The sequence below is a fragment of the Bombus bifarius genome, unplaced genomic scaffold (genome assembly GCF_011952205.1).
Source record: "Bombus bifarius isolate JDL3187 unplaced genomic scaffold, Bbif_JDL3187 scf7180000007978, whole genome shotgun sequence".
In the NCBI taxonomy this organism is placed as follows: Eukaryota; Metazoa; Arthropoda; class Insecta; order Hymenoptera; family Apidae; genus Bombus; species Bombus bifarius.
The window spans coordinates 1,376,559-1,400,447 of NW_022884363.1; the positions used below are offsets into that span (position 1 = coordinate 1,376,559).

At 38.6% G+C, this 23,889-nt stretch overlaps 1 protein-coding gene across 3 annotated transcripts in view; it reads right to left on the reverse strand.

Moving 5' to 3' along the window:
- LOC117204331 (discoidin domain-containing receptor 2-like) overlaps positions 1-23,889 on the reverse strand; it is a 140,525-nt gene that overhangs the window by 35,103 nt on the left and 81,533 nt on the right. For 2 of the 3 annotated variants that reach the window (XM_033441610.1, XM_033441609.1), the window contains exon 3: positions 2,882-2,984. In XM_033441610.1, coding sequence (XP_033297501.1) covers positions 2,882-2,984 — 103 coding nt within the window. Of the gene's footprint in view, positions 1-2,881; positions 2,985-12,234; positions 12,241-23,889 lie in introns of those variants that run through there. The other variant, XM_033441611.1, reaches the window with a different exon arrangement.

Sequence of the window (23,889 nt, forward strand, 5' to 3'; positions counted from 1 at the left end):
CATAAAAAATGAAATTTCATAAAAATTCATAGTCTGTCATGTTTCTTGCTTGTCATATTCATATGGTCGTGTAGTCCCGTAACGCAATTCTTGAAGAGCGAGGAGCTCCGTCTAGGCGCAGTTATAGTCCTCCGGCCATTACAGCATCGTTCGAACAAAGAAGAACAATTCACGGGGCCATTCGCCGGTTTCAAGAACTTCTTCGGTTCGAGGGAAGTGTACTTAAACAGCGAATCCGGGATTCAGTTCTTTCCACCGTCCCTCTTTCCCTCTTTTCTCCAACCTCTCTCTTTCCCAACCAATCCCCTCCTTTTCGCGTTTCCTCTCGTCCCGACGCTCCCCACGTTTTCTCTAAATCGACCCAATGAAACTTTCGCGAAACTTTTACCACCTATTGGACCCGCTCGTGCTCCCTACCTAATAACGAAGTTAACTTGCCGACTGATCAGAGGATCCGTCGCGTTTTTCTTGCGAGTCAACGACGTCGATTTCATTCCGTGTGTTCCCATGTTGGTATTCAGCTGTTAAAGCGTTTGTCGTAGCATTTTGTTTTGATTGGCTGTATTATTGGACACGAGGTTTAAGTAAATAGAACCAATTTGTGTTTCATCGTGTTTCATCGTGTTTCATCTTTTGATTGAAGATTCGAATAGTCGTCAGAAGAATGGTCTTTGTAAATGTTTTCAATGAAGTTTAGTATTCTTTTGTTAGTCGATCGATTTGCTTGTTGCGAGGTAGCGATATTGCATTGGAAGATTTAAAGGTGTGATTTATTAACCTTTTAGTTCTGGCGGACTTCGAGTGAACATTTGTTTGTGCAACATTGTGCTTGCGCGTTAGTGCTCGAGGTATACATACTTGAAGCACGAATTTTCGAATATGATTCTTCTACATTATTGTTGAAATGAAAGATTTATTAATACACCTAATGGAATTTACTTAACTTGTGTAAATGTTTTTTGTAAATATGGAAGGAAATGTTTGAATATTTTAAAAGGATGTGATTTAATTAAGCATAAAAATATCAGCAACGATTTTGTTCTGTATTACCATTACAGCCACGCGTTGTAAAATGTTATGATATGAAAGAATTGATTTTATTCTGCAAAACGTTTTGTAGACCAAATAAAAACAGTTTTTATATATTTGTAATTTATTCATAAAGTTATTACTAAATAATTTAAATTCGTTCATTTCATGAAAAAATAATTAATATCTTCACTTATTAGGTTATTTATAATTTACACATTTTGGTAAAATGTTTGTTGCTATATAAATAGACGAGGGTAACTGAATACGTTACAAAGAATAACGTGTATTAAGGTATTCGCTACCCGCAACTAAAGGGTTCAAGCGGTTAAAGTTATATTAAGGTATTTGTTTCTCTGCAAGTTTTTGGCGTGGCTCTTTCTGAAATTTCTCAGGACTGTGAGAAATTTCAGTGAAGTTTCACGAAGTATTTATTATGGTGGAACGTTAGTTCCATCCCTTATGGATGGCAACGCCAAGTGTTCCAGCCGTCTGAACGGTCCTCATTTATAAGGTGCTTCCAGTGTCTGACCACGGCAGTCTACTACTACTGAATATCGCTGCCACGCGTAAATAGGAAGGCTCGTTTCAATAAACGTTCTCATGAAACGAACACGCGAAGCAATAATAGATTACGAATGTTTATGCAAGTTTATAACAAATTTAAATATACAAAAATGTACGGAATGCACATAACATGTCTGCGAAGATATAGGAAAAAATTATAGCATAAAGCATTTAGTATAATACTGCCTTACTTACTTAATAAACCCTGTCTATCATTTCGAGAAAATTGAAGTTTTATTATTCTTCTATGCCGTCTTTCTTGCTTTTCATTCAATTTAAAACATTCAGTCATTATTTCGTAAGAGCGCAGATAAAAGCCAGTATAATGTGTAACTTCACGTAAAAGTAAGGAACACGAAGAGCTTTAAATGTTTCATCGCATCTTGAAAAATGAATTAAATGCGAGATAAGACGATTTAACTAAAGAGGGCGGAATGTTTCAAGGGTAAAACACGTATCTATTTAATTTTCATTTCTTTTAATTATACTCATAAAGATATGGATTTAACATTCGCAATCCAATCTTCCGCGGTAGTAATTAAACGAACATTCTAACGAAAGTTCTAACAGCTACTTCGAATAATTTCATTCGAATATCCTCTTCTTTCCTGATTAATCTCATAAAGCTGCAGTCTCAATTTCATTTTTCATGAAACTCGATAGAAAAATTCTATGCTCAGCACGAGAACGTTCAGAAGCATGTACAGGAAGACAAGGTCGTGGCCGGTGCTCGATCACGCGAATTGCTTCTTCACTTCACCCCAATAACAACGCAATTACGGCCGGATAATAATTCTTGCGGGAAACTGCCAATGCCGCGCGTAACTTCGCTCCGAACGGTATCGAGCTAACCGCTTTTTTCCCTCCTCTGTCGCTGGTAATTTTCGCAAACGCCAGGAGAAAAAGCGGAAACAGTGTCGCGGTGAGCCTCGATTAATTTTATCATCCAACGTTGGACGTGATTAAAAGTAAAGTTCCGGACGAAACGGCCGCGACAGCCGGCGATCGTTAAATTACAGACGCGAATGAGAGACAGCAGAAATGGCAGAAAGAGACGAGGAGGAAGAAGAAAAGCAGAAAACAGGCAGGCGGGAGAAGGCAAGAGGAGTATGGCCGTGGCATCTATGAGCGGCACGTTAATGTAGAAAGCGTGTCTGTCGCGGGACGGTTTGATCTGTTCTCCCTTTAGGAAGCGCGTTAAAAAGGCAGCCGTGGTACCATTTAACGGCGGCTCGACGACCAAGGGTACGCAGAAAAGGGTACGTCGTAAAAGTAATGCGCTCACCGGCCATTTCGTGGACCGACGTTCGTCACATACGACGAGGACGCCGTAATGGCTGAATCCGGTATGTCGCCAGACTCCATCCCCAAGGATTGATTGCACGCTCCTGAAACACATCGTTTAACTTTGTTATTATATGTACGGTTTGTACGTACGAGTCGTTCGGAAGGCACACCGATCAACGCCATGAGAAAGTGGAAAGAAATTATGTTACAAATATTATTTCTTTTAACTTATTTATTTAACTTATTTAACTTATAACTCGGAATTTATGGTTATTTATATTATTTCTTTGCGATATACGAATCTATAGAAGTAAAATGCTTGGTTCCTATGAATGGGACGTTAAATGTATTAGCCACGATGTAGTAAGATTAAGAAATTTATAAAAGTGAAAATGATCAGTTTCAGAATAAGTCTTTCCTCATCTGTGACTTGCTATCATTTTACGTTGCGATTTGTTGACAATTTAATGTGTTACGAATCTTTCAATGCTTTTGTGATAGATAATGATGTAAGAGTATGGAAGATAATAAACGATTAGGGCAGAAAGTGAAGAAAATGAACCGAAGATAGATCCTTGGTTTATTAAGGCAATTAACTCATAAGGTTCTCAAAAAGTTTGTGCTGGTTTTATAGTTTCACTGTCGTTTACTGTGTTTGACTTAACTGTATAACCGACATAGTTACCTACGCTTACAACTTCTGTATTTGCTAGATCGCGGTCGTAGCGATTCACCGTTCTCCCCTTGTTTGCCAGAGAAATCATGGCGCACAATGATCTAACGAGGAATCGAACGGCCATTTCCGTCGTGGAATCGTACTCCATAGTCACATTCCACGATATCTATCGTACAATGTCGACCGACGATCGGCGAGCGGAAATGTAAATTGAGAGATTAATAAGCCTGGCAACCAAATCGTAGAAATTCTAATCTTTCCCTTACGGTTTCTTCGTGGCTCTATTTTATATCATGCGGTGAAAGTTCGTTGTTCGGCCGAGCAAACACAACGCGAAAGGTCTAGAAATATTTGTGACAATAATACGCCCATGGGAATACAAATATCGTTGACGTATTGGTAGGTTGGAACGGCGAGTGGTGGACAATTTTTCCTGTTTCGATGCTCCTAAAAAATTGAACGCAATGTTACATACACGACAGATCAAATGGCTCTCTATTTGATTTCCTGTTTCAATTTTTTCGGTATAATTGTGCGAACGATAGAATTTCTCGTCGAGTGAATTAAGAATGTTTATGCTGGAACGGTACACGTATGATGAGTAATTTAGGTTTAAAGTATAAAGTGTTATATCTTGAATTGAACATTTGGAATTATCGTGTGAACAAAGAATGTCACTGAAGATTCGATGTGTCTTTAAAATACTCTAAACACCTAGATATCCTTGAGAATATTTTCGAGAGATAGTTGAATAATTACTGAATAAAAAACAGAGCAGTAGAAAGAACGAGAATGTTGACAAGAATAATAGCAAAATGTTAAATACGAATTTAGAGACCAGAGTGTGTCACAATTTTTACAGGAAGTAGACAATTGTTTATTTATTCGTTTAATGTAGTTACCATTATTTCACCGAAATCTCACAATTTCTATGTTTATAAAAATATATTAATTCAATGTTTGTTTCTTTATAATATCCCATAAACAGCAAATTTCAATCTCATCGAGCTCAATAACGCATCAATATATCTTTCTTGGAGATGCGTTCATAATTCATTTTTTTTCAGCTTCTCTGTTTCCGAGACTTTCATTAAAATCACGATCGGTAGATAGACGCTGCAATCGTTGCTCGGCAAGTTGATGGATAAGTGACGAGCGTCTCTCCACATGGTATTATCCGGTCGCTACACACTTATTAGTCCGTCAGCTATCTCATTCGCGTTTCAATTTACCCGAAGTTTACTGGCATTCGAGTATAATCTTTCCATTAAAGTTTTCACCGGACGATAAAAGTCCGCGCGGCCTGGCCAAGTCCAATGTGAGACGCGAGAGATTAATCGGCGCGAATAAATTTACATTATCGAGATGAGGAGGATCGACGGTTCTTTCGCTCTCGCGCGGAAGACGCATTTTCAATTGCGCGCGGATTAAACGCGGAATCTTCTGCAGAAGGGCTGCCATTTACGGCATAACGAAGTAAGAGATTCTTGAATGTAGAAGTATATTATGGGTGTTCCATAAAACAATAAGAGAATTGGAAAGATAAAAGACGAAGAAAAATATCTGAAATTATTACTCTAAGAGGATTAACGTTTTCCTTCGATACATGATTTGATATATACGAAGGAATCTCCAATTTATAAACGTTCTACAAAGATTTATCGTCTTTAAAAATGAATTTATTAGCGTCAAGAAGAGACAATTAATCTTTTAAATATATTAAATATATTATAAATATAATAACATATATTACAGTGCTACAATTAGAAGATCGTTCTCCGTGTTAATTCGATTTTTTACATCTATATATTTATTTTCTTTTTTAATAACTGTTTGAAAATCTTTGTCGCAGTATCATACGGATAATATACCAATTTATCAAGCTTATATTACTTTTCCATATATGTTCCTATATTTCATCATTTATCGTTTAACGTAATAAAACGTCTCATAATAGGCATTCTCTAATTATGTTGAGTATTGTATTTCGAAATAATGTACGCGTAATAAGTGGTTATTATATCTTTATCTATTTTAGAATCATGTTTAAATTAAGCAAACACTGAAATACTATGTGTTAGTATCCCTCAAGAAATCGATGACACTGGAATCTCCAAATATTGCAAGAAATACTACATGACAGGAAATATTTTTAGCTGTTAAACGTCCTGTTCAACGTGAACCTGTTTTTCATTCACAAGCTGGCCTGTTTATTAACAACAGGTTTCAAAAATCAAGTGCAGGGTAGATTGATTTCATAGACGTTCTTCTTGGCTTCGGCAGCTGTACGATGGTAAGCATGCTTCCGCTCGATTAAACCTTTTCCCTCTTTTCCCTTTCATCAATCCTCCTACGGAAATCCTTTCCGAGTAAGCCAGCTTTCCCTTAAACCGAGCCGACGAACTTTCCTTCCGCGGAAATAAAGCAAAAGATTCTTCCAATAAACATCGCCGCTTACGATTTCACTCTGACAGGGAGCGCAATACAAACGAAAAATTCTCCATAAATATAGCTTTTTTCAGGAAAAGCTTGTACCTATTCGGTAGAACTCGTAAAACATTCCGTTTCACGAGTTTCTTTTTGCCCATAAAAATAACGGAATTAAAGGGTGAAGTGACCTTTCCATGAAATATTTCGTCGTTAATTATTTTAACCATTGGTGTACCCATTTCGATATTCCCTTTTTGCGAAATTAAACGCCACTTAAAACACAAGTCGACATGTTTCTCTCTGAGACTACAAAAAGAGAAGCGAGGGTTTACGCAACTTTTCAGCGGAACGCGACTTTCTTCTCCTCCCTTGAAACGTTCACGTTGAACATGCCGACGCTAACCGCCAAACAAATCCACCGTGATTCAAGGAAAATGCTCGGCCGTTCGCCGGAAGTTATAAAAAGTTTCAATGAAACGCTCCCTCGTTCCTCGGACCGTTTGCGCCAAGCTGTCAGAGTCTTCAATGGCATTCATGCATCGCCGGCGTATCAACGTCGCGCATCGTTTACCGCGCACGTGCACGCATTCAATGTAAGTACCGATGCCAGAAGCATCCTTCATGATCTGCGTACTTCTTTCACGGTGCTCGGCCGATTTTCAAGCGGCGACGGGCGTCGTCTATTCCGTGCTCGCTATGAGATTCCACCGGATTGGCTCGTGACGGATGAGGAATTTCGTGCACATGCACATGCTGTGTGAACCTTTACAAAGAAACTCATCGAAATTTGCTATTAAATCGTTGTACCGTACTTTCTTTAGCGAATCACTATCGTTTAGATTGTGAAGTTACGAGTGAAGGAATTTCGTTAATTTCAGTGGCAAAGAAAGTAGTAACTTTTGTAAATGGATATAAAATTTCGTATATAGCAATTTAATAAGTTAATTCTTCTTATCTATGGGAGCGTATAACTGTAGTTTGCAATCTGGGTGGAACCGTTAAATATTTCTCTTGTGGTTTGTTTCGTGAATGATGCTCATTTGGATTGTGAGGTCATGATAGCCTGATAAAATAGTAATCTTAATATAGCGATTTAGTGCGTTAGTTTCTTCATTTTATTTCGTGGTAGCTACAGTTTGGGTAGTAATATTAAATCCTTCCTTCTTTATCTTCCGCGAATGGTTTCCATTTGGATTGTGAGAAATTTTTAATAACTCGGATGACTGATAAACAAACTGCAGATATTTATGTAAATCTATATTTTCAGCAATATCGTTAAAGATAGGACGTAAGTAGAGAGAGGTGTTATATCCGTCAAATATGTATATGTCGTAACGAATACACTATACTTGAGATATTTTATATATTCTAGATATTTTCGTAGTATTTTTCAAATTGCTTATAAACTGTATAAAAGTCCGCGGACTATCGATAAAGCAGTAATTTTTATATAACAATGTCAAATTTTGACATAGTAATCTGGTGTTCAACTTTTTCATTTTTATTTCGTAAAAGCGTAAGCTGATAGATCGCTATACTGGCAACATAGTAAACTAGCGGAGTGACTTTATAAATTAAATTGAAATTCGCAGCACAATTTTTTGTCCATGGATGCAGCCATCTACATTGTGAAATTATGGGGAGAAGGTCTCTGACAAACTATAATTTGACACGTGACAAGAATTCTGTCAAATTTTGACATAGCAATTTGTGTTTAGAGCTTTTTCCCACTGATAGATTGGTACAATAGTAGATTGGTATAGATTGGTAACATAGTAAAATAGTAGATTGGCTATATAAATTGAATTGTCGTGGAATACTAGTCAGTATAATGTTCAGGCATGTCTGACCATAGGCAGGTCACATTCTACTGTCGATTCGCGTGTCAGTCACGTCGAACGTTTCTGATTGCTATTACAGATATTAAATTGGTTGGTTTGTTTACTAGGAATCCCAATCTCTCGCGATGATCATATTCGTTACATCAACTAAATTCCACTTTCTCGACGATCTCTAATACAATATTAGAATGGAACAATCAAATATTAGTATGAATCGAACCTTATGTATACACTTCAAATAATAATCTTCTCTCGATAACAAAAATAATTCTCCAATTTTACATACATTTCTATTTCGAATCTTAAACAAGTCTCTCAGAAACCAAACTGATCAATTCTTCTATTCATTAATTTATTATCTTCTTAACTTCATTATATAAGTATACAATTAATATTCAATTTTCTCAAGAAATAAGTGACCTACTCCCCTAAGTCCATAGATAGATAGATTTTAAAGTTTCTTATACTTTTCATTTATGGAATTGATCGGCTTCTAAACGGTTCAAATAATTCCTAACTTCAAATGCGCTTCATCCACTCCTTTTACAAATGGAGCGGCGTTCGTAGGAAACAAAAATACATTTTACTCATGCCAATCTCTAATATACATACATTTCAAAAAATAACGTTCAAAAAATTCCATCTGTTGAATCTTAAATAATTCCCATCGTCCATAGAAAACAAGAATACGGGTTTCACCTTCGGCATCAGGGTATCTATCTATCGCCGTTTCAGATACACAACGCAAGCGTTGGTGTCGGTGATGGGGCTGCGCGTCTATCTCGAGCGGCAGGTCGCCTCACCTCGGAGACACATGCAAATCACATAGGCGTTTGAACTTCCAAACGTATTCATAGAACGGCATTCTCGCAGTCGTTTCACCCTCTGGCCGTTGTTTCTGTCTTCGTGTTTCGTTCGATGCCTGGAACTCGGTGGTGGAAGCGGAACCAGAAGGTTGAGGCGCGGGGGCATGGCAATGCTCTCGAGTCACAAGCGACATAAAATAACGCGAGCCTCCGGGGACGTGGGCTACGCTGCTGATGTTCGTTCGTGTTTGTCGATTCTCATATACACGCCTCCGTCAAGTACCACGTGTATACAGAGAAATAGACAGGCAAGGGAAAGAGAAAGAAAGAAAGAAAGAGGAAAATGAGTAAGCGAGTGAGCAAGTGTGCTCGAACAAGGAGAAAAGTGGGAAAAAGGGCGAACGGAGAGAAAAGGGAGTAGATGGTGCGAGCACGCGACAATCGCGAGCCTCGTGGCCTCCGTGTTTTAAAATGTCGAGCGCTTTTGTATACCAGGGAAAATTTGCTCCTACGATCGGGCAAATTGCGCAAAAAGGAGACCTTTTTTCTGTCTCATATCTCCGCTCTCTGTCTTCTGTTTCTGTTCGTTTCTTTTTCGTCGTTCACCGTTTTGTTTTCTTTTTTTTACCTTTCGCCTATCTTTCCTTTCCTCCGCATCTCTTTTTCGCCATAGTTTGTTCGTATCGCGACGCTCTCTCGGTACAACTCTCGTTGCTTCTCACGAAATTCCATGCTTTCGTGTTACCCTCCTGTCCTCTCTCTCTCTATATCTCTGTCTCTGTCATTGTCTGTCTCTGTCTCATGGATGGGCGTACTTCTTGAAAGAGGGGACACGGGTGAGCACCTTCCGACAATTTATTTTCTGTACTGAATTAGAGCGCTCTCAAAGTGCCTTTCTCTGGTCACGAGCCAGCGGAAATGCAGTCACTACGTGGACCGCGATTCTTCGCTAATTTACGGTGCATTATGTCTGCGATGTAATTTGTTAGAATTATCTATTACATGTGTAGGTGTGTATGTGTATAGGGGTTGCGTTCACCGTTAAAGTGGCCACTGGTTTCACGGAATTTCGTCTACACGTAGAACGTAATTACGGGGATAAAAAAAGGAAGGAAGGAAAGAACAGGTAGAGCAGAGCGGGATGATGGGAAAAAATGAATTCAATTCAAGGAGAAACGATTGACGTTACTTCAAACTGTCCTTCTCCGGGATGACTTTTTTTCTCTTTCTTCTTTTTTTTGCCTGGCTACATGATGCATGCGTTACTGGCCCTGACTGGCCTGGTCCTCCCAGAAATGCAATTTCTCTTGTACAACGGTTAAGCTTCGTGAAAATGAGGACACCGTTAAGCACCTTGGAATGATTTACCTCACTTCGGATTACAGCGTTCCTATGTACCCTACGCGAGAAAGAGGGGGAGGGAGAGAGAAAGAGAGAGAGACTGACTCTCCGCCCTATGTACTCTAACGCTAGTCGTAGGAAAAAAATTTATGTCCTTTTACGGGAAGTACATTTGTAACCGCTATTCCTCATCCAACGATTTTTGCCGATTCAGATAAATCAGCGACAAGCTCAACTACCGTAACACCAACTTCTTTTAGACTTTCGTGCGGCGTAAATCAACTCGCCAAATTATATAGACGTTCTTTTTCGTACTTTCACCGGTTTTACGACTTTCCTGAATAATGACTCTGATTTTATTGAAAAAGGAAAGCGCAATAGTTTATTAGGCGCGTAAATTAATTTGGTATCTTTTCAAACGATATTTTAATTCTATTTGTAGATTATATATACTTAATCATGAAACGATATAGCATCGTTAGTAATGAAAATCCGATCTGAGCGAAGGCGTTAACATCTGCTCATCGGTAGGATATACTCGAAATGGACAGATACCCAACACTCCAACGTTTCTTCAACTTTTCCAATAATTATTCAAGAATCAGACATACTAGAGTCTAGAATCGATAAATTATATTCGCGTCAGACATATTATTATAGAATCTAGGAGGTCTAGAACTTGTCAATAGATTATAGCCTTTGGACACCTCTGTAGTTCCAGCACTCTAATTTTCTAACAGTTGTAGGAGTATCAAATGTATTCAAATTTATTTGTTAGTAGATTATACCTTCAGTCAGAACACTGGTTAGATGCGCGTGCTGCTTTAACACTTTTCTAATTTCCCCAGTAACTGTTGAATGGTCAACTAGGTTATACCCTTAGTGATCAGATATCCCTGTTTCAATATTCATTTCATTTTCCCGCTAATGTTTGAAAAATCAAACGTAGTTACACGTATAAAGTCCACTTATTATTACAGTATACGTGTACTAGTCAGACGGCTAGCGGCTATTGAAAAATCAGACGTTTTAGAATGTTCTTGTCAGTAGATTATACTTGCTTTGGCATTCTTTCAATTTCCCCACCAGTGGTTAAAAAATCAAACGCACATAGAAAAATATAGCTCTTCAGCAGAATATACATTGTGTACATACATTGGTCAGACATCTATGCTTCCTTAAAGCTTTTAAAGCTCTTTTATCTATCCTGACAACTGTTAATCAAAATTCCTCGTTCGATTTCTTATTGATCAGTCAAGAAAGCATCGGATATCGTTTCCGAGAGTCCTTTTCTCCTCCATCGCTTCCTCCAATTCAGTTGGCAAACTGTGGAATGCCGCATATGTCTTGCACGTCCGCCACACCGCCCCTAAGTAACAGTTCTCGCGCTATTGTTCAAATAGGGAGAATCCGGCCGCGAGGTTCGCGACGCTCGAAACGTTTCGTGGATTCATTACAACACATTCCACGTCGAACTATTCGTCTTGCGAGTTGGCGTGCAATTTGGCGTTCGCGGTGAATGCGACACGCGGAAATCCTAACGTTTCGGTCATAGTTGACTCTCGACGCGTGCCGTTTTCTCTGTGCTCGCACGCGACTTTATGCTTCTCTGAATCGCCAACGACCATCTACTAGCCTGAACCTAGTTCGAACTTGGATTATACGAAAGAAAGGTAGATCTTTCGCGATTCGAAACACGTTGGTCTCGTTAACCGTCGGCGTTTCAGACGATGAATACTTTTTCAACCTTTGAGCCGGATCAAAGGATTGGTACGCGTTAACTTTCGCCTTATTCTTGTGAAACTTTCAACTCCTGCTCGAGAATTCGTCGGTTTGCTTTCTTGGTCTTCCTCCTGCACAATTTTTTCTCTCTTTCTTTTACACTTGCACGTCGATGCGCTGTGAAACATCGTAGCTGAGAACGAGACGAATATTTTACATACATAACGAGCATCTGTATGATGTCTATCGTGATAGAATATGTTTGATCTGATTTTTATTTAAATCGTTCAATCTGCCCTAGTTTAACGACAAATTCAGCTGTTCTCTTGTTGAGAACGTAGTTGATAGATAAAGGTACAGATTCGATTCTTTGATCAGATGCTAATTTGGATGGATTATAATCTCGATGGAGATTATGAAGAGTCCCGTCGAAAGCGTAAAGAACTGCTCCGTTTGAACTGAGCAGTTTACTATGAATCTACTGATTGATCTTTGCTTCGATTCTACGTTTACAAGGTTTGTTGCATACACGTACGTATATTCGAGTTTGAATATCCTTATGCATAAATATATCAATATGACGATAATGGTTAGATTACGGATATTTATGGAATATCATATTTTTATGAATATCAGTAAAGGAACGGAATCAAAACAACGCTGGTAACAATTTTATGATAATTCGTATGTTTCATAGATAACGATTATATCTTCGATTATTTCGAAAGCAATGTTTTATCTGTTTTATCTATTAAGAGGGAAAGAAAAACGGAAGAAATGATAGAATAGCCGACAAAAATTGCTCGGACGCTCGAATTTCAAAGAGGAACGAAGAAAGGGAGCAGACGAGAGGCAGGGAGCGGTAGAAATTCTTCTTTTTTCGCGCGACACGATGTTTAAAATCACAATTCCGCCCGGTATTCGACGAGTTCTCCAGGAAAATTGCATTCGACGAATGCCTCCATTCTGTTCCACCGCCGACGATCCAATGCGATTTCTCTCCTATCCTCCGCCGCTACTTTTTCCCTTCTAAAAGAAGTTTATCGACGCGACTATTCCCGCGCATTGGCTGTGCTAGCTCTCTCGCGCGCGCGTGCACACGCTTAAGCTGCATTTTCTTAAAACTTCTCTAATATTTCCGGCGGGCCTCCTTCGTGCACCTCGTTAAAGTTTTTTTCCATCGGCGTGACGCCTCGTCGTTCCCTCGTTGCCCATGTTGACGAAACACTTGGCCTGCAGAACGCCATTAAAACTTTTCATATACACTTGCTTTTCTATGTATGTACATGTATATAGGCATGTATATGTGTATATACAACGAATGTCAGGAGAGGGAATCGGAGAAATGGGCAACTCGTTTTCGCGCTGAAAAGCATCCTTTAAGCGTTCCTTTCTCACTTTCTCTTCAAATCGCATACAGATGAAATCTAATGATCGCGACATCGCCGTTGGGAAACAAACGATGAAGCGGCACTATCAACGAAGCATAGATTATACTTCTTTCTTTAGGCATCGTTGAATCAATCAAGTGAGATTATGTACTCGTAAATGAAGATATACGCGAAAGTACTCAAGCGCTTGTAGATACGTTTTATGCGTATTATACGAGACTTTTTGGCAGTGTATTTCATTAGCACTGTAGCGAGACGCAATTGTCAGAATTATATCGATGAAATTTGAAGGCAATCTGAAAATGCATATGAAAGTTTGCGAGACGTTTATTGCAGTCATATGTTTAACAAAACATTGGTATATAATATGTAATGCCGTCTTAAACACCAAAGTAATTAACACTAAAGATAATCTGTTAGATATTATGAATTATTATTAATGTAATGAATAATTGTCTGTACAAATACTGTGGTAACCTCTGTTAAATATATGCTTGCAATAAATATTTTGTATCCTCCATACACGTTTCCGAATTAATATCAAATTTGACCGATATAATCGTAATAGCAGTGTTTCGTTACAGTGCTAATGAAATTTCAGCACGTTTCGTATAACACATTCGACACGAACATAATAATGTTCTACAGCGAAGTATTTAAATATCAGGCTGCACGAGCCAATCTATATAGAAACTGAACATTTTACACCTTCTAAAGCGCGATATTACAATTACACATCCATAAATATCCTTCCAGAGATGAAAAGAAGCTTTCGTATAAACGTTCCCGTGTGATCCACCGATTGTCTAGCAAATTTATTTGAACGTCTGAATAATTCCGGCATGGGAATGGACGGGACCCGTGCAGATGCATGGACGCAACTAAAATCTAGGGAATTTTCTCCACATTGTCCGAGGGACAATCCCGCCGTGGCCGGTTTTAGCGAATAGGGGGATACGGAGAATTCGTGAAAATAAAAGAGCGGTCAAGTGCGGTCCAGGGAATCGTTGCTACGCCATTGGCCACGACCCTTGGGCCATCCCCGCTGTCCCGATCGAGTTCAGTTCGAACAGGATTATAGCCTGGACACCTGACGATGCTCCCAACGCTTCAAAGAGGAGAGAAACCGATATAAGCAAACGAAATAAAAGGTTGCTACAGAGGCGAAGGCGAAAGGTGGAAAAGTGAAACACGGACAGCGTGAAAATGCAAAGCGCGAGGTCGATGTGGAAGAACGAATGTGCGTATCGTTTACGAGAAAATCGTAGAACGTACAGACGTATAGTTGTTTCGACAAAATAGGAGGAATCGAGTGACAAGAAACAACGAAGGTCGGTCTTCTAGCTGAGAAATGGACAAAGCCGATTGCACGACGGAGAGTGGCACGGGTGACAGGAAAGTTTCCAATCCGGATTTTCATTCATTAGTAACGCTTACCGAAGTGGACGGTGCAACACGATGCACACGCTTACCGGAAACGTCTGCGAGGGAAGTTCTTGCAGTTGGGTGTTTCTCAAAGGAAAAGGGACGTCCTTTATTCGTAGGAAGATCATCGGACATCGAATCGAATTTTAAAGATCTTCAGAGCCTGTTTTGCTATACCGGTGGTACATCAGCTTTGAGAAACATAGTCTGTTGTTAGTCAGAATTGCAAAGGAAGTTTACTGTAACTATATTATTGATGGTCTTAATACTTTTTGTCGACAATGGGAATTTATTGTTTGGGAATTTAATATGTAAGCTTCCTATAGAATTTGGAACTTGGTTTTTGGTGATAAAAGTGATGGAAGAAGACAACGTATATGATGAGCAATTGATTTAATTGAAACAAAAATGTACGTGCAAGAATCAACATATATAGTGAAACGAATAAATAATATTAGCATAATCGATGTTTTTAAAATTTGTGAAATATTCAAGATATTGATAAAAATTAGTATTTAATGAAAAGATGATTTTATATAAAAGATAGGTAACGTAATTTATCGTATTCTTCGCTTGTGGTCGTCAAACGTAAAAATTTTACTTTTAGCACAGTTTTTTCATGGTCACGAAGTTAGGATTTTATAGAGAGGCTAATGTGACAGGGTGTAGAAATACCGTCCCACGGTATCCGAGTATTAACGCTCAACAAGTCGAGGAACGTCCAGACGTATCGAATGTTTCGCTCGTTCAGTGTCCAAACAATTCTAACGGTCCGCCAGCCAGGTTTCTTTACCCGGTCCTAAGCTCATTCTTTACTAAGTTCTAAGATCAACCGTTAGCAAGTTCCAACTTGTTCCGTCGTCGAGCGCTAGAGAGTTTTAAATTGTTCTAATTTCTGCTTTCGAGCGTAACTTTCAACGTAAAGTGGAATGTCCCACTTGGAATTCTTTTGCGCCATTGCAAACGTAAACGGCGAACTTCTAGACACCGGTAGAAATTAGAAGCGATTTTTTCAGAGAAACAAATCTCGAAGGTTCAACGATTAGCCATTAATAATTCCTTTATCAGTAACTCGACGAACAGCTTAAAAATGGTGAGAACATATATTTCTATGGTAGACCGATTAAAATACAATTTGCCAATTTATCTTAAACATTTTTATGACGATTGAAACTTGTATAAATGAATCCAATTGCTATTTTGTTGATATATTGCCTATGAAAGGATCTAGAACAGAATATAGTATAAAGAAAACGAATTTTGCTACATGACCTAAAAGTTCCATTAAATTTGACAATCCCAATTTGTAGCCTTTTTCTACTTAGCTTGTAATTACAGCAGACGCGTGTTCTAACAAATTGTTATTCCGATGAATGAAATATCTGAAGAAACTGAAATAAACTCGTAAGTATCTGTATTGTGCATTTAATTGCCCTGACGTATTTATCAGAACACGTATCCACTATATCCTTCCGCATATATGCGTTTGCTCACAAATCTTCACCTAAATCCCCTATTATCCACATTCAACCCCTAATCTTCACAATTCAATCGCCTTTGGTATTATAAACCTAATCCACAGTCTGAACAGTTATGTGAACAGTTCTCATTCGGCTTGCGTTGATAGCATTCGTTCTCTACACATGGCAGACGTGACGATATCTGACGATGGCATTTGGAAATGGAGGGCAAAGTAGTCGCGTAAGATCACGGCTGGCCATGAAGGGGTTCGTTTAAACGAGACATAGACCGTTTCGTTCGGAGAAGTTAACGTTAACGAAGACGGGTCCGACGAAGAAGAGGATGACGAGGATTCGTTTCCGCCTTTCCACGTAACGCGACTGGCAATTCGACGAGGAGACAAGCGACCAGGCACGGCATGGCACCGATGTGGCCCATGTTCGCGCAACTTTTCCAAGACGAAAACGCATACATATGGAGATACAATGCATGCATATGTATATCCACGCGACTTTGCGTTCTGCCAGCACGAAATCCTGGCATATACACACGTACAGGGTGTCCTAAGATTTAATAGTACTTTTTAAATCTTTTCTTTATGATTTGTTCATTAGTTTATTTGCTCTTTAAACAACTTATACCTAAAATGAAAGATAGAAATATCATACTACGCAATCCATAGTCTTGTAATTTTGAATTATAGTCAGAATCAAATTAAATGTTTATGTTATATAAAATATTTAAAAACTTCTTTAGTATTATAATAAGACGGGATTACGTTGTACACCAGCTAGTCTGATGACATACATAGAAGTTACTAGATATTTATTGCAAGCATGTATTTAGTAAAGGTTATCAAAGTACTTGTGCATTCAATTATTCAACACATTGATAAGCCACACATTGATATCTAATGGTCCATTTTGAACAGTAATTATACGTTCAGGATTGCTATTCATATTATATACTAATCTTTTACTGAACACATATTTGCAATAAATATCTAATGCATTTGCAGATTGAATTCAAATTCTACTAATATAATTATGATAATCGTGTCTCGGGGCTAAGAAATTCCAAAAGATTTCATATAACACACATAATATATTCATAAAATTCACATGTATTTATGTAAAATTCTTACTTCATTATACTCATAGAATAAATTGACAAAGTTTGATTATTAAACCTTCAGGTCACCCTGTATATGTATGCATGTATATATGTATACGTATATGTATATACACAGGAAACATCACGCTAGCTAGCCGTATTTTACCTTGTAAATGGATGTGTCTGGATTGAACATGAATTTCTTAGGTTCTATCGACTGCCGATATTTGGTGGGATATCGATGAATACGATACCGAACGCGACGTATATCCGCGTGGATCGAATGGTATCTGTAGCTTCCAGGGATTTTTATTATTCCTCTTATATCCTCGTTCACCGATTTCCCTTCGTATAGAACTCGTCGCGTGCGTCTCGACGCGCGTCTTTTTAAACGTCTCCTTTGCGCGGCCGTATATTACACATCTGCCATAGCTGCAGAAATATTACGAATGAATGCGTGTCCTATTCAAAACTTGTTCGATAAGATCTTCCCGCGTGGAAAGAGCAAGTTTCATGAATCACGTTCTAGTTAAAAATGCAAATTTTCTCAGCGTATGTTACGTAATTAGCAGACTTGAAAGAGAATATTATGCCATATTATTAACGAAACCTGGGAAATTTATATGGCGCTGTTATTCATTGAGGATCACAAATTGTTCTCTAAGCAATAGATCTAATATACGTATGTATAGGACTGCGTGATAGTGATAGAGTCATCTTTTTGGTTAGTTTAGATTTGCAATTAAAGAATTTCTTAGATTTAAGAAAAATACCAAAGAATCCTTATCACAATTTCTCGTTTCAGCGTTACGCTAAAAATCTTTCTGAAACGTGAAATTCTATTTGACGAAAGGAAAGCGAGATTGAGACAGAGAAATTCGAAAAGCGCAGTAAATTTAAGCGTTTTGTAATCCACCTACCATTAGATTGTATATATTCTCTATTTTACTAGATCGCTTTCAACGTTAAAAAATAGAATTATTCTCGAAGAAATAATTAAATACAACGAAAACGTGGAACATTTAAAAAGAACAAACGTTTGTACATGGCATAGAATAGTACGAGTTAATTTTTCTTCAAATCCAAGAAAAAAAACTTGGAATATCGTATAATTTCTTCGGTGGCATAAATTCTGTGTCCGATGGTGCATTTGGCGATAATCATTATCGATCTGTTCAAACTACGAGATATCTTATTATCAGTCGCGTTGCATCGTGCCAATTGGATGAAACAGGGAGACTCATTTAGGGGCGATAAATTAATCAGTGATCGCTCGATCGTTCCAATTGCCAGCATCCGGAACGACTTCTGCCGGTAAAGTCGGAAATCAATCGATTTCGGTTCGTGTCCCGAAGACCTAATTAGCGATTCAACGATATACAACAGGAACGCGGAAACTTCGCGTCTCGAATTAACGATTGACCGCTTTCATTATTATTTACGAGTCCGGGTCAGTTTCGACGATCAGGCGATTCTGCGGCTACGAAGTTTAACTCGAGGACCCTTAGGGGCTCGTTCAACTAAAGCTTTCGCTACCTTAGAAATTGGTTTATTGCTGGACCTCGTAAATTCATTGCCCAGTATCGCTTGCACATTGATTTTCTTTTTTATAATCTACACGAATACAAAAATTGTATTGTCTATTTAGATATTCTATTTCATACTTTGGTTATGAAATTATTTTATTTACTTAGGAATGCATTAAGAATTTAGAACATATTTAAAAAATATATTCTTGATGAACAATTAAATTCTACTTGCGATATGCGGTAGAGGCTGTCAACTAATTATCATATTTCACAATTAGTTTTACAAATATTCACAATAACAGAGATCAGTTAACCAACCACCCTTCTTCGATCTTTTTCGCCTAAATACGGCTAAATAAATACGACTTCGCATATTTCACTACAATAACAAAATAAAATGACTAAACTTATCGATATAAAAAAACAAGTCTATCAACTGATTATTGTATGGCACACTGTCACCAACCAAGCATCCCAATTTCGATTTTCTCCAACTGCAAAATAAAAAAAGGAAGCTATCAAGCCAACGAGCCACGAAAAGAACACTTTCTTGAGATGTTCCGCGCAAGCTCCAACATTCATCCCCTTTTACCACTCAACTTCTCTTGCACGACTTTCGAATTCGAAGAAAGCTGCGGTTAGGTCGGTGTTTCGATGAAGGTCGTGCACAGGAAGGTAGAAAGAGAGACGTTTAATAAGAACCAGGACGTTGGGCCGGGTAATTGTTCCCGGCCACTTTGCCGGAATATTAAAACCGGCAGTCCCCGGGAGTGACTTCTGAAGCGTCCATCGTGACGGCGTGTTTATTGTAACGAGCGAGTACGGAGGAGCCGTCGTAAAGTTAAAGAGCAGAGAGAGAGAGAGAGAAAGCACGCGGCTCTCTATTACACGGGGGAGGTCTGGCACAATGGAATTCCAGCCGCGGTCTTGGCGAAGCAATTTCGAAGCAGTTTTCGCCGGGGCAGTTAAATTTAAACAGGCTGCGGGTCTATTTTACGTGGGGTTATTAACGTTATTCGCGGTTAATTCCGCGCTCTTTCATAGAAAATGAGCACTACGCGAATATCACGCGCACAGATACAGCTAGACACGAGCACGGTTAAATATAGATGCACACACAGGTCCGTATAGATATACGGTAGGGTAGCACGTACACGTAAATAGATATACGTAGGCACACTCGCATATACATATATATAGTTACATACACACAGATAGATACACGCAGTATGTTTGTACGACAGACAGAATCGTATAGTTACATCGAGTGACGATGGCAAAGTGGACGATGAAAAACCACGGACGAAAGAACATCGGGATAAAAATTTATCGTCATTATGTTAACAAACGAATTGCAACGAGTCGAGTACTGTTCTCATCCGACCATAATGGTGGAGCAATATTTACCGCGTTTCTCGACTCTAAATACTATGGCGTTTCTTTCAGCCTTTATCTTTGAACAAAAGGGAACGGCCTCGCTTTGTGACGTGCACCACTGGGCGAACGCTATTCGCGAGAAGAACTTATATGATTCCGCTTTTAAACAAGGGTATAAAGGGAAACGGACAGAGTGTACGGTTAATCTGGCGTTGGCAATTTTTCGCGACGAGCTCCGGGGCAAAAGAATGAATGTAGGGTAATTTAGTCATTGCGTATGACGGGCTGGTTACAGCAATTCCTATGCTAATCAGTCTCGATCGATATGTGTATGTATACTTTTATACAGGGTGTTTGAAGAAAAGTATAATTGCAAGCGTTTAACTGTTGAAAAGATATATCTTTTGTCATTTAGTTTCGTATCAAGTTAATTGGGATACCTAATGCGAGTATAACTTATTTATAACGAATAGATGGATTAAAAATATATGGGAACGTATAGAGAATATATGTATATTTATACTGTGTGACAAAAAAGTGAAATGAATGGAATAGTTGTGAATACATATGTATTCATACGCCAAGTCATATTTCATATGAATATATATCCATGTTGAAGAAAGATAAATCACATGCCTATTTTTTTTTTTACATTTTTTGTTTTGTTAAAATTTCCTCCGAACTACTGACAATTTTTGTCGTAATATTCTAACAATTTTTCTTCTACCATTTTAATCAATATATTTCCAAATCGTTTCCTTTATATAGGTCCACACGTACGAAGTACAAAGGTACATTTCACTCAGCAAAATGGATTATTAAATACCTTTTATTCCTCTCAACATTCACCGTAAGTCATTGAAATGAAGTTTCATTCTTTCTATCATTCTGTATGATACAGCAACGTTAAATCGATCCTTATTTGCCTCGTACAAATATTCCTATTCTACTCTGTAGATCGATAATTAGAAAAGTTTGTTCAGTTACTGAAGTAATTCCAGAGACTGTGCATTCAGCGATTCATCTCGTTCCATCAACGAGCGTTCCCTTTTTCAAACGAATAGACACATCACCTCGTTGTATTTAAACCAAGCGGGCAATTCGATCGGCGCCTTTACTCGAACAAAGTTGGTCGAGCCACTAGCATAAAAGGGTCCGCTGCGTAACCGCCGAAGAACAATACATTTTATTTCAGCTCACCAGGCTTATACCAGTTCTCTTTTCACATTGATTTCCTGTCCCTATCGTCCTTTTTTCTACCTTTCTCTACACTTGTCCCCGTGTTGCACTAGGTTCCGCAACTAATTCCAGAAAAACTCGTAACAAGGCGCGCGGCACGGGTAAACAGGAGATTACAAATCGCTAGGTAAACGCTGCAAATTCGATTGGCGAAAAGGTTCCCGCGGAATTGGGCCACGCTTCCTAGCGCGACTTGGCAAACAGAAATCGTTCCAGCGGACCAAGCGAAAACGTTTTTCCGCTCTATGAATCCGTGGACGACTGGTTAGAACTTCGTCGATCGACAAATAGGACGACGTTGAGCCTCGTTCAGATTAGCTGCTTGAATTTAAATCGTTTGGAATTTTTCAGGTTACTCGAGTTAAAGCTCTTTGAATCTAAGTCACTTTACTTCGGACGGACATTTAATGGTGAACAATGGATACCTAACATGATATTGAGAAAAAAGCTACTAAAACTAGGAATGAAATTACGTCAGCTGACGACTATCGTTCCTTTCAAGTCAAACAAAAGCTGAAAGAACTTTATTTTTATTTAAAATTGGAAAGAAAAATGTTTGTTTTAAATCAAATAAAATAACAGGTACGTATATTAGGAATGCGAATTCGAGCAACACGAAATCAAATGTCCTGATCGATGAGGACGAGGGTAGAAATCTGAAAGAATATCTCAAGTCAACTAAAATAATAAGTTCATGTCGGCAAAGTGTTTGAGATTACATAAATTCGAGTCAAGTGGTTTGATAACAATCGCTAAGTCAAGTGACTTGACTAAGGAGGATGAGATTAGCAAGTTGAATGAATATCTCGAATTAAGTAATGTAAGAAGTCCACACGAAGTTGCTCCAAATTTCTCGAATTCAGATAACTTGACTAAGTTAAGCGGAGTTTAAAATGACATACTACATCAAAAAAAAAAAAAAAAAGAACAAAAGTCAAACGAGAATAAAAAATATTGCAAAAAACGAAACTAAATAAAATGATAGTCGAAGCTAATGTTCTGTCATGTCGGTTAACGACAAGGTCTCGTTCTATGGTGTGCTTATCTCGATCCATGTACACGACCCTACTCGTCGAACATTGGCCAATATCACGCACTGTTTTCCTAGTACGAGTCGGATGCGAATTTACGTGGCTCGTGTATCGCGCGTCGTAAATCGTTGAAGTTGCGAAGAGAGAAAACGGGACAGCATACGATGGGCCGCATGGAGAAAACTGGGACACCGGGTCGTTTCGCGCTATTGTTGGCCATACGAATTTTTTAACAGTCCCTTCGACCAGTCATCGGTCTATGAAAGCCGCATAAGCACCGTCGTTAAATCTATTCCACCAACAGTGGCCGACTGACGGCTGCTGGTGTTTTTTTTAAAGACTCTCCATATTGAATTTTGCCACTCACTCATTTTCCTTCTTTTCTATCTTTCTTTTTTTTTATCTTTCTTCTAATTTTTTGTTCTGATCTCTTTTTGGCTCACCTCACGAACAGGATTCTATGTTTTGCATCTTTTTTCGTCTTCATCGATGAAATATTCGAAGCCTTCGACCTGATTTCACGAGCTAATGGATGCAACGGCGACGCGAGTCGCATGGATGGAGTCCAGAAAACGACTTTTTTTTTAAAAGTTGGAAACGACTGTGCTAACTCTCGAACGAGACGCGTTATCGAAATCAAAGATATCTAAGAAAAATGTGGGACTTTTAGCGCCAATGGAGGGACTACGATGAATCATTCACTACGGAATTATAGAATATTCTCTGTGCCATAACGGTTTCGAGAGATTTCGCGTCGGATGGTCGTGTGCGGTTTAAGGACTACTTCTGGGAATACTTTTTCGACTGCTGAATCGACCGTATTGAAGTGAAAATCGCAAGCTTTCAGTTAATTTATTTAGCCTATAATATATTAATTATAATTATCGCGTAATAAGAGGTGCAGCAGAAATAGAGCTATCAATCAATTGCAATAATTAATAGAAAGCATAAAATACGATTCTTTAAAATGGAGTTTTATTTTGGAGAAGATTGAGTTTGAGAATTTTTAGGGTATTCGTCGATATAACTTTTAAGACTATCATTTTTCGTGAAATAAATTCTGAATGAAGAAACTGCAAATTTACCATTTAGTGAATTTTTAGCTATGATTGTTCGCGGGTTCGTGGCCAACGAGTCACGCATCGTGACCTACTGTCCCTAGTGTCCCTCAACCTGGCATTGCGTCGAGTAATAAAGTGGCGTTTTATAATAGCGGAGGACGTCGACACACCGATCATCGGTGTGGACTTCCTCAGCCACTACGAATTGTGGGTGGACGTAAGAAATAAACGCCTCATAGATTCTACCTCGAACCTGTCAACAAAAGGATACACAGCCACGACCCAGACAGTGTGACAACGACCATACCCAAATCCACGCCATTCCATACTACCTGACAGCGAACTGTTAGGTTTTGACTTGACCTTTGCCCATTACTTTGACTTTCCCCATTAAGTAGAACAATCAGGATCCTCCCCTTGCCCCTCAACACCGACAAACGCAACATATAAAAAGTGCAAGCATTCGACCACGAGACTAGTCTTTAGTCTTTAGTCTTGAGTCTGGAGTCTTGTGTGCAGTTTGGCCATGATTTGATCGACTATTTTAATTTCGCCACTTTATT